The following is a 12,752-nucleotide window of genomic DNA, read 5'->3' on the forward strand; positions in this document are numbered from 1 at the left end:
ATCAATTAGATTTGCATATGACCACGCTAAATGGCACAGGGTATGCCATCTTGTATCTTCAAGAGGGAAACAAACTATAACAATAATCTACAGCTGCTGCGTTTATAATAATCCAACAAAAAGTTTTTGCGACTGTAATTAGTCTCTAAACAAAATTTTCGCAAGTGAAACAAACTATAACAAAAATCTACAGCTGATCGAACTATAATTAATTCAACAATAAGATTTTACAATCATAATTGGCAGCGCAAAATCTCGAGGCAGCGATGATCAAAACTACAATCTACCTTATGGCCCCGTTGGCAATGGACAAAACTTTGCAGATCCCAGCACTAGTAGTAAAAGGAGAATTTTTGTAATGAGCAATAAGCTCTGCATCTGTGTGCAGATCTACCTGCACCTTTTCCCAGACCTTAGCCTTTGCATTCAGCAGCGCATCTGGTTGCCCTGAATACCCTGGAAAAGTAATTCGCTCTCCTACCACAGCTGAAGCTGGAGGATCAACCAATTCCACCTGAAATTTTAAAAATTTCAATCTTAATAGATCCCGCAACTAAATCGAGAGAAGAGCAAGGTCATTCAAACGAGAGAGGAGAAGATTAAAATGCATGATGGCAATGAAGATTAAGGATCTGCTTGAGACAGCTTTTTGCTTGTTTTGCATTCCATGACGTCCCCACAGTTATATTTGGGGAACCATTTTCTTGCTATTTTCTCGAAATTTTATAGTGAGAAGCTACTTTTATATCTAATAAAAAGTGATGACAATAAGAAAATAGTTATTTGAAAAAATAAATATTTATAATTCACACCGTAGCTTTCTAATAGCTTTACAACCATTTTTACAAAAAACTGCAGCTGTCCCAAACGAACCCTAAATTGGGTAAAACACAGTACTTGACTTTCAACCAAGTAAATTAGTTTACATTGCACACCAAAAAAAGAATGGAATGTCTAAGTGAGGCTAAAATCAATTTATGGCATTTAAAAGATATAAAACCAAATCAAAGTTGGCTTAAAATATCATATAAACCATTTGAAATAATTACAGAAAGAGAACCTTACTTTAGTGTGGTCATCATTTGATGCAGCAAATACCATTGCATAAGATTTAATTCCTCTCATGTTTGCCGGTTTTAGATTACAAAGAACACAAACTTTCCGATTCTGATTAAGTCGTTAAAAAGCTCAAAATCAGAAAATTTGACAAACGGCAATATTGGTATTATGAATTTTAGCAAAATTTTGAATCACCAACCTCCATTTCTTCAATAGGAATATAATTAACAAGACCACTCACAACGGTCCGAGATTCTTCACCCAAATCAATTTCTTCAACGTAGAGTGAGTCGGCATCCGGATGCTTCTGAACCTTAGTGATTTGGCCTACGCGTATATCGAGCCTCGAAACAGATATTTCTGCTTCAGGGGCTTTTAGTTTGGTGTTAGTGGGCTTTGCTTGTTGTTTCTTTGAACTTGTTTCTGCATGGTGAGGACAAAAAGTGGCTAACTTTTTGTTGTACAAAAAGCCAAAAATGGGCAAAAGGTAAACTTTATGGCCAATGTTATTATCAAGAAATAGGATAATATCTAAAACTGTATTACATTTACACCAACAATGAAGAATTAATACCAGATATTTTAGTGCTCTTAAGCTGCTCAGCTATCTTCTTCGCATCAGCTTCCGCCTTCTCAACTCTTTCAGCTTGACTACCAGCATATCTCTGTCTTAAGCTTTCCACTTTTTCATCTTCCTGTGCAGAGCACAGGCCATCATATTGGAGAAGCAAAGGAGATAATTCCATCAAATAAAGGGCCAAAAAAAAAGTCACTAACCAGTTCCGTGAAGAGTGGTTCAGGTTTACCAATTTTATGGCCAGAAGGAAGTAAATTCCATGGTTGTTTTGCCTTGTCAATGTCACCTCCCTCGCTAAACAAGGACAGATATGTTTCTGGGGATAAATTAAGCTGTTGCAACACCTAAAAAATCCCCAACAAAAAAAGAAGATTGAAGCAAATGTTACATTTACAAACACAAAAATAAGGCCTTCTAACTGAAGAAACAATAACTATTCAGAAACTGAAAAATAATTTACTTTAACAGAGAAGGAAGGCATAAAAGGTTCCAGTAAACATGCAAGCAACAGTACAAGCCCAGCTGAAGTCTTAATCACAATTGAACATGATAAAGGGTCTTTTTTGTAAAGTTTCCAAAACTGGCTCTCCTACATTACATGTTGGGATAAGAGATTCCATTAGATCAAGTGCCGCAAACAAACATATACTCCAGTAATTAAAATATAAATAAAAATTAATTTTACTTGTAAATAAGCATTTCCCTCGCTTGAAATACTCATGGCAGTTTTCAGGCCTTGTTTTAATTTAACCTGTCAATGAGGAGAAAGAATAAATCATTTTGCATAATTCATGCAACAGTCTGTGAAAAGCTTTAAATGAATTCACTCACCTTCTCCATTGCATCAATATACTGCTCTACAAGTTTAAAGACTTTCTCTGCCAAAGTTTTCGTTAAATGATGGGATTCTGCATCCACAGCATCGGGTATGGTGGAATTGTATCCTGATTCTGTAAGAAAAACAAAGTCAATGATCACATAAATTGTTCAAATAAAAGTGGAATATTTACAACTAAGAATGTTTGAACCATCATTCCATAAAAAAAAGGAAAATTTCAAGACCTCATGAGCTGAACTTATAGTTCTTTCTTGCCTATTTTGGTAAGTTGCTGACATAATTTATTCTTACCTACATGCCACCCAATTCCTATGTATTTACATATCTAACATGTAAACTTCACTTTTTACATGTATACCCCACCCAAATCTTTCACATCCTATAAAATGTACAATTATTTTAATTTTTCTTTTCAAGCGGGTTGGCCTGGCTAGCCAACCTCTTTTAATTTCACAATTTATGTCAGCGTATGTCTAGATAGACATACAGCACCCATCAAAAAATAAAATGGGTATGGCATATATTTTAACTTTTAAAAGGTGAAATACACCTCTTCATGCATAGGCAAGGTAGCATATATGTAAAAAATGAAATTTAGGTGTTAGATATGTAAATACATAAGAACGGAGTGGTACTAATGCAATTCTCCCAATTTGTTATTGGTTTGTAATACTCATGGTTTTTTTTTTTCAGATTTGATAAAACTAGGAAGCAATCTGAGGTGATTAAGCCGATTTTGGTTCGTTCAAATTTCTTTCTTACTGATTTCTTCATATTTATTCAATTCCATTATTGTTTGAGTTTCAATTATTGTAGTTAATGTTTTCATTCAAAGAAAAAAAAATTGCTAGCTTTCCTAGTGATTTGTGATCTAAGAACTTCATGTTCCTTTGTCAATCATTTTCATTGCATTAGAGAACTTATAAACCAAAATCACCCCGCATCAAATCAACAGTTTTACTATATAAAGACATTCTATAAATGAATATAATTGCCGTGCACAACTTTTTACCACGCGTAATCTCATGATAAATAGATGGAATACCACTTCACATTTGTCTGCCACTCGACATCAAATGCTCTTAATATTAAAATATAATTTGAAATATGATAAAACGGGTAAAATGAATAACAACTTGTTCTCTTAATAGCATTTGTGCATTTGTTGGATTAATTACAATCTAATTTGCTTTCTTATACAAAGTTTTTTCTCTTATATGCCTTTTGTAATCCGTAATCTTTAAGCATAAATTTCTAATGTAAAGCTAAATCTTTTAGCCTTTAATTGAATATTTTTTTAATTATTCTAATTTTCATCAGAAGTTCTAAAAAATTGTTCTATTGCAAAAATTGCATGTTTATTACAATGGTTGATCAGATATAAACATGGATTGCTGGTTGGAAGTAAAACAAAACCTAGACCCTCATCATCTGGATTCAAGAGTGTTGAAAGGGTAGCAATTAGAACCAAACACCTGCTCATGATTATGAGATAAAAGTCATCATGAGTGATGATCGGATAGCCAACCAAAAAAAGAACTACAATAAGAAAATAAATAACAATTAGACTTAGTATATTTCGAATACAATCAGCTTATGAACCTTTTGCCCGTAAAAGTTAATGATAGTAAGATAGATTAACCTATAATAATTCATATTTGTACATTTACGAAAAACTTCAAATAGTTGAAGTTCTTGAGACTTCCCATTGATAAAAGGACACAATGTTAGCAAGTTACAAGTTTGTAAGCTAAACTTCATATAATAACAATAACATATGAAAGACTTTGGACCAACCTGACGGTTTGGCAATGAAGCTCAAAACACGGTTAACAAAATTGCCCAAGTTATTCAATAACTCGCTGTTTAGCTTGGCTTGCAAGTCTGTCCATGTGAACAAAGTGTCGGAGACCTATTTAAACCCAAAAAAATTACCTTTTTAGCTCAAATTTAGCATAGATTCTAAAGGTAAAAGCTAAGAATTTGCAGAAATTACAGTATTATTGAAGCTCACCTCTGGCCTATTAGTAAGCAAATAATATCGCCAAACCTCTGTGGGAATTTCTGTGTCCTCTGCGTCATTACCAAAAATACCGATACCTTTGCTCTTGGAGAACTTACCTGCAATGCAGAGAACAATCAATATTGAGATAGATCACCAAGAGAGCTAATTCGAATGTAAGGAAAATGTAGAAATAGCTTTCTGTGTAAATCTTTAGAGGAAAATAACTCCTACAGAGAAACATAACTTCAAAAAAAAATTAAGAATGAACTGTCTTTGCATCTCAAGGATTATATGAAAAAATATCCAAACATTAAAAAAAGTTATGCATTCCCTGTATACACGCTGCACTCATAAGAAATGAATAAATAATGAGAATTCATAAAGTGGATCACCAAACTGTAATGATAAACATGAAGAAGGTGATAATAGTTAGAATATGCTAAATCAAGTCATAATATTGAGGAACTAATATTCATACAACTAAAAAAATTATAGATTTCTTTTAATTACATAACACTCAAAAGAAACAAATGAAGAGAGTGAACACATAAAGTGAACACGCATGGTAGAGAAAAAGTTATTGAGGATGATGATCATGATATAGAGGTTTCAAGTAAGCTAAAGCAGACCATAATATCAAGAATACCCGGAATATCTTACAAATTGAACTCTCAAAAGTCATAGATTAAAATAATCCAAAATAACAATGAATAAAATTAAGAGAATCAAGAAGAACTAGATTACAGATTCAACATAAAACTCAGATTAAACCAGAAATGGTGACATTGAATTGCCAAAGCTGCTTTAAGAACCAAAACCAAGTAAGAAATTGGAACAAAGTGAAGCCAAGTTACAAGAACCCTGGTGCAGATCCTTTGTGCTAAAACAAGGTGATAACTAAGAAGTAAGAAGGTGACATTAGTGGCCAGAAGTCAAAGAAAATTTTATGTTTAGTACAAAAATGTAAAATCAAATTGAAATAAGAAGAAACCATAAAAACATAATGGAATATACCAAAATCCCTACGTATTGTTCATCCTGGTTAGCCAGCAGAAAGTCACACATTCCAAAGATTGAAAATTTGCAACTAGCACTATCATGACTTCAAGACAGAATACAAAAAGAAGAAAAAGAGTAAAATGCCTGGGGCCAGCATAGCATCACTGTAGCTAAGGCAAAATAGGGAAACATATTGCACTACCAAATTCTCAAAAAAGCTTTTGAAATTTTAAGAAATGAAGAAAAACATACAACAACAACTTAGAAGTTATGTTTGTCAAGCTCAAATGTATTGAAGTAGCACTTAAAGTTTTTGGTAATTAATGACGAAATACCTGATTCATAATTTAAATACTCCGTTACACTTATGGTCTTCAGTAATGTCCAGTTTTCACCTGTTCCCAGAAGAGTAGAAGGGAACATGACCTAGAATTGTCATTTAAAAAGAACATGAACAACTTAGAAGCAAATTATAAAGAAAAAAAGCTATAACAAATACGGAAGACTATGACAGCATGATATCACTCATGCACAATATATTGATACAGTTTTATTTGATAATCACTCGTAAGTTACAGAAGCAGTACTCCCACGTCCAAAATTACATGGAACAGCCAATACGTCTAAGAATTAAATCAACAAAAAAACCAAAACAAACAATAAGGAGAAAAAAAACAAATCTCAAATAATAATGCAAGCATAGTTTCATGCAAGTGAAGTTGCCTAAAATAACCATGATATGTAAGTTTAGAAATCATGATCAATTTTTATAGAAAGCGCATACAAGAAATATTCAACATAAAATTTCTAAACAAAAAGGATTAGATAGAGTAATAAATGCCTAATAACAAAATAGCAAGACAAATGAAACAAATAGCTTTATAAATAAGGGAAATAAACAGCTTTTTTAATAAAATGTTATATAGACTCAGCTGATTCGAGGTTCACAAGTTCTTTCCATCTTTTTATCCATACTTATTTATATATTTGTCACATCAAAACTATGTAAAAATAATGAGCATCATTCTTACCGTGTGAAATGGCACATTATCCTTGCCCATAAACTGAAAGAGCTCTACATTATCAGGATTTTTCCACCATTTCTCCCAATCCGGTGTGTAGCACGAAGTGATGGATATATATCCGATTGGAGCATCAAACCACACATAAAACACCTAGAAAACAATGCCACTCAATTATTACCCACCAATTGTCAAACAATCATCCAAGTACTAGTTCCTAAAAGTGTATAATTTCATCAAGATTGTATATAATTTTCAAACATGACAGTTTTATGAAACCATTGCAAAATGCACTTCTAAAGTTTAACCTTGTCTTTATATTTTTCATGTGGCACGGGAACACCCCACTTAAGGTCTCTAGTAATACAACGAGGCTTTAACCCTTCTTTCAGCCATGCATGTGTAGCCTGAATGGCATTTTGGCTCCAACCGCCAGTCACTGATGTGCGGTTAATATACTCTTCTAATTTATCCTTAAGTAAAGGGAGCTCAAGGAACAAGTGATCCGTGTCACGAACTCGTGGAGTGTTCCTACACACCTAATGGAACCAAAAAAAAGTTTGTTAGACAAAAAGTTGTTTCTGATTAATTTGGTAAATATTTAGGGCATTTAAATTCAAAGCACACAATTCTTATGTATTTACATATATCACACTAAAACTTTCATATTTACACACATAGTACTCAAATCTTTAATCTCACATAAATAATAGCACTGTTACCATTTTTTAAAAGTGAAATACACCAAAGTGCTATGTACATAAGTATGAAGGTTTAGTGAGAGAAAAGTAAATACATAAGAGTTGTGTGCTACGTATGTAAATTTCCCTAAATATTTTCAGATATCTAGCTCAAATAACAATCAACTCAACCACATGTTGTACGACAAACCTTGCATTTGGGATCTTGTAATTCAGTTGGGTTTAGTAGGTTTCCACATTTTTCACATTGATCACCTCGTGCAGACTCGTAGTTACAATTTGTTCTAGGGCATGTGCCCTCCACAAGCCGATCAGCTAAGAAGCGTTCACATGTATCACAATAGAGCTACAATGTAGATTCAAATCAAGGTTACGGGAGGCACCAATTCAAAGGACAGAAGATAAAATAATAAACTTTAACTAACAGATGCCTTAATTTCTTGTACATCCTGCATAAAGAAGATCAATATAAGATTAATTTAAAAGTATGCCTGCTGCATGGTGTTCTCAGACAACCAGTTGTTTTCCAAAAGTGCTTGAAATATTTCTTGACAAACTTCAGTCTGTTGTGGAGTAGAGGTGCGTCCAAACTCATCAAAACTTATGTCAAACCATTTATAAACATCCTTGTGAATTGCATGGTATCTGGTCAAAGAAATGTATGTTGAGATAGAAGCAAATGACCAAAATTAAACATATAAACCAAATATATGCCATGTTTTAGCACAATTGTAAATAAAATAAAGTTCTGCACTAATGCAGCAAGTTTAATCGATACATACCCAAACATAACAAATCTAACAATTTTCAAAATTGAATTCAATCAACCTCAAGACTTCCCCCATTCTTTCTTGTTAAGACTATAAGAACCTGTATAAGAGTGAATATAGTAAAGTGTAAATGTGTTAAATGTGGATCATAAATCATGAAGTTTGTTGGTTTAACCAATTCTTGCTCAAGTTGGTGGTACTTGCTTTCGTGTTGAACCAGCTTCCTTCTTACTCTCTATAAAAAGTAACCCATCTTGTTGGCACATCTGATGTGATTCCCACTCATCCAAAGCCTAGTCATGTTTCAGATCTCTCTTCTCTTGTGATAATGTGCAGCCTTTATCAAAGAAATTTCTTGGTTTATTAGCATGCCATGCTTAAGAAATTCTGCTTTGAGAACTTTATAAGTATGTATTTTTTTTGTTAATATTTATGATCCATGGTGGCTCGTGTGTTGTTTAAAGGGTTAGTGATTATAATGTTGATTCATGAAACCTAGAATAATAACTAGTTCATTTTTTTTGCAACAAACCGTCATTTTTTTCCTTCCTACTTAATAGAATCTTTCTGATAAAAACCCAACAAATGAAATTATTTCACTTCAAATTTTAAAAATTTTCACATTTAACTGGCTATTTTTCAATGATTGTTGATTGATGAGTTCAAATAACTTGCTTGAGTAGGCTTGAATCATTACTCACCAACACATTTTTTCACAGTCGAGCATATGAGAACATCCACCTGATTGATCCTTGATTGTGTAGATATAAACTTGTTAAATTGATTCTTGATTTTAAACAGCTGTTCTCTACACCACTAGATCCTAAATATATTGTCAATCAACAAAAATAAGATCTATTCAACCCAAATCCTCATCTTAATATGAAGGATCCCGTGGGAATTGTCGTTTGTAAGAATATGATTTAGAGCTTTCAATAGCTTTTATGATCTCACTAACAAGAGTAGATTGTGGTTGGACAAGGACCCTATCATAAAATAGCAAGTGATGAGATAGATGATTTGTTTAAAGGTTAATCCTCAGTATATGGTATATTGTCCACTATTCCTAGACAACCATATATCCAATTTGCCATGAAGAAGGACCTGACCACGGCACATTATCGTGCAAATCCGATCCATTGATATAGTGTGTATAATCAACAAGCAAGTCGACACCTACATCACTTAACTATAATTCAATTGAAATAAAAAATAAAGGGAATTTTACATACACACCACACAATTCTTATGTATTTACATATCTAAGACCCGTAGTTTGATATTTACACTTATAGCACAATGGTCTCATAAACCTATGCATGAAAGGTGTATTTTACTTTTAAAAAGACAGCGATGATGATATTTTTGACGTGATGTTAAAGATTTGAGTGGTATGAATGTAAAAATAAATGTTTAGGTGCTAGATATGTAAATACATAAGAAATATGTGGTATGTATGTAAGTGCCCCAAAAAGAAAATATTGTCATGTTTTAGGTTGCCAATAAAGCTACTGATGGATCGCATGTACTTGTTGTTCCTCATAAGTATCAAAAATATTATCACAATAGAGAAAATTTCATCGTGTCACAAGAAAACATGGATGCAGCCTCATTTGGCACGAAATTATTTCATGTGGCATGGGTAGGGTTTCGATCAACAGTAGAGTTGTGAGTCATGCAAACGACTATTAAGAAGAAAGACTTCTAAGTACCAAAGGTTGATGATTTTCAGTAGACTTGCTAATGCAAATCACACATAATCCTCTTACCTCTTTGGGGTTAACATATAATTTAGTGAATATAAGATTTGGGAGCAACTTAAAGTGCAATAATGAGCAAAAAATCTACAATATCATGTTCAACTTATATACATTAGAGAGAAAATTTAGAATTTGAAATTAATAGTTTCAAGTGTTTATACAGACACGAGTTAACACATATATTGCATTCCTTGTAACGGTGTACATAATTTCAAAGGCTAATATTATAAGAACAATATATATTTTAATATGATGCAACTGGAGATGACGTGTGATCAGGACATATGATGAGATAGATGTCAATAACCATGATATACAAGCAATGATTTGAAAATGTTTTAAGGTTAGACATTGAAACATAATCACAATGCATATATTTCATCCACAACTATACAAAATTAATTCATATTTTTAAATATGACACATAATATTTGTTACGTAAATAATTAATTTATGGAGTTACAAAAGATTTCAAGGGCTCAACATCATCATTTCTTAAGGTATTAGGCAAGTAGCATGCTCAAACTTACATTGCCATCATTGTGGGAATTAGGTAATACAACTATGAAATCATAACATGATTATGGTATATGTGTTTTACTGCTTTATCACACAAATATCTTGGTATTATGTTATGTTTTTGCATGGCACTTTTATTTATCAATATGACAAAGTTTATCAAGCTCCATGCCTATGCTCAAAATAAATCTTATAGATCTTATACAATTACAAATAACTCCTAGGAATGGCACATTATATAGAATTTACATTACAAATCAATTCACCGATGTGTCCATACATTGGAAGAAGATCTTAGGCTACTTGACGCATATCAATAGCTATATGCAATCTTGCATTCTTGAATTTCTGTGTCAAAATTGGGTTGTGTACTGGTTGCTCGTGAATTATTCTCATAGTAACATATGTAACTTGTTTTATGTTTAGACATCTAATATTTCCCGTTTTTCTATTGTAATTGGACTTATTATTTTTGATGAAACACTTTTCAACAATTTTCTTATGTTGATTTTGTAGTTAATGTTGTGTTACCAATTATGATGGCACATAATGATTTTATAAGTGTTCTCATTGTGCTCAAAATAATGATGATAAATATCACTAAGGTGTTTTTAGTAATTTTATTACTACCAGAAAATCCAATACTTAGAGAAATTTTTTTTTTTTTTTTTTTTTGTTTTCTAAGAACATGTTACAGAATTTAGATTAACTATACTAATCATAGATAAATTTTGGAGTTTAAAAATTTGGTTAATTTTTTTTAGAAAACCTTTCTAATCACATCAATTTATCAAATTCTTTACTTCATTAACATTTATCAAATTCAGATTTACAGAATCATAACAGCACCAATTAGCCCCAAAAGCATGTAAAATGAAATATTGTCCTAAAACTCCTTTCACTCATATGAACTTTACCACTATCAAATCCAATAAGAATAAGAGAGCACGGCCACAGAATTTAGAATAATAAAAGAAGAGAGAAACAACTCACTTATCGCAAATCTCCTGAGGTGTGCAGTTCTCCTCCATTGCCTTCGTCTCAGTAGAAGTTCCATACTCATCAGTACCGCAAATATATACCGTATTATACCCTCGCAGCCGGCAATAGCGCGCGAACACATCGGCACTCAAAACACCTAAAACAGTAAACTTTTTTCCAATCAAACTCCAAGAAACATCCAAAAAAAGCCAATTTTAATCTCAATTGAACTAAAAAGAGAATAAAAAAGACTAATTCATGACCAAAAAAATTACATCCTATGATGTTTCCGAGGTGGGGAACGTTGTTGACATAGGGAAGAGCGCTGGTTATGAGAATGTTTCGCTTCCCAGGGATCGGCAGCTTTGCGGTCTTCTTCACTGCGACTTCGCCCATTTCCTTCGATATTGAAGGGAACGAACGAAAATATATCTAGAAACAAGCTCTTCTAGGGTCTTGACGGAAGAGGCTGAACAACCGGCAGAAAAGAAGATTGGAATAAATCAGAAGGAAATAAAAGATCAGAGATTCGATCAAATAAATCGAAAGGCAAAGGAAATAAAACAAAAGAAGATAAGACTGGAATGTGAAGATAGAAAAGATGATTAAACGCAGTGGTTTATGTAAGTTAGTGTGCTGGTTTTTTACAATCGAAACAGAGCAGTGGTGTACGCAAGTTAGTTACTTTCTGGTTCTTTTCAATCGACACAGAGTAATGGTTTATGCAGGTTAGTGTTACCTCTGTCTTTTTCTTTCTTTCCTTCTTCCCACGCAACCAGAGCAGATGCCAGGAAATGACCGGCGGGGAAGAATGAAGGAGATGGAGTTGGAGATGGAGATGGAGATGGAGATGGAGATGGCGATGGGGATGTTACGTGATAAACGAAATATTTCGTTTCCCAGCTATCGGGAGTTTTGCAGTCTTCTTCCGACGCTGAACAGCCGCCGCCTCGTGCTCGTGGGGAAGGCGAGAAGAAAATATCGATTCACGAGTATTTCCAAGAGGAGCTATTTTTTCAAGGGACTTGCATATGGGTGAAAATGAGCCGACCCGATTCGTGAGTTCGGGCCCTGATTTACTGTTGGGCTCAAGAACTGGCTCATTCAAATAATAATAATAATAAATTTATTCAATATATATTAAATTTAAAATCTTTATTAAGTATTAAAAATTTAAAAATATATTTTATATTTTATATTAAATGATTTTAAATTATATCTCTTCTAATTATTTATTATATTTGTCATTTTATTATGGCGCTATTTTAAATTAATAAAATTTTTTCCTCTTTTGTAATAAACAAGTCTCTTCATCAGCGGGCTCTAACTCGTAAACTTAAGCTCAAGTTCGAAAAATAATCAAACTCTAGCTCAAGTTGAGGATGGCTTGAGCCCAACTCGACTTGTATACACCCCTAGACTTACATAATTACCTTTCTAATGTCGTTTTTTATACTTATTTACACAATATTTAAATTTTTAAATCTTATTAAAAAATGAAAATTTACACACACACACACA

At 32.9% G+C, this 12,752-nt stretch overlaps 1 protein-coding gene across 1 annotated transcript; it reads right to left on the reverse strand.

Annotated features, from left to right (window-relative positions):
- Nucleotides 1–77: 77 nt before the first annotated feature.
- LOC110027193 (probable methionine--tRNA ligase) lies at nt 78–12,082 on the reverse strand (the record flags this gene model as incomplete). Its single annotated transcript, XM_020728515.1, is given in 18 exon segments — nt 78–514; nt 1,066–1,167; nt 1,259–1,482; nt 1,634–1,754; nt 1,837–1,980; nt 2,097–2,225; nt 2,322–2,387; nt 2,468–2,586; nt 4,272–4,386; nt 4,489–4,595; nt 5,814–5,904; nt 6,510–6,653; nt 6,809–7,039; nt 7,392–7,547; nt 7,693–7,846; nt 11,244–11,388; nt 11,507–11,700; nt 11,971–12,082. Coding segments are annotated over 17 exon segments (2,400 nt in total). The 3' UTR covers nt 78–283.
- Between the last annotated feature and the right edge of the window lie 670 nt (nt 12,083–12,752).

This window comes from Phalaenopsis equestris, unplaced genomic scaffold (assembly GCF_001263595.1).
Source record: "Phalaenopsis equestris unplaced genomic scaffold, ASM126359v1 Scaffold000420, whole genome shotgun sequence".
Taxonomy (NCBI): domain Eukaryota; kingdom Viridiplantae; phylum Streptophyta; class Magnoliopsida; order Asparagales; family Orchidaceae; genus Phalaenopsis; species Phalaenopsis equestris.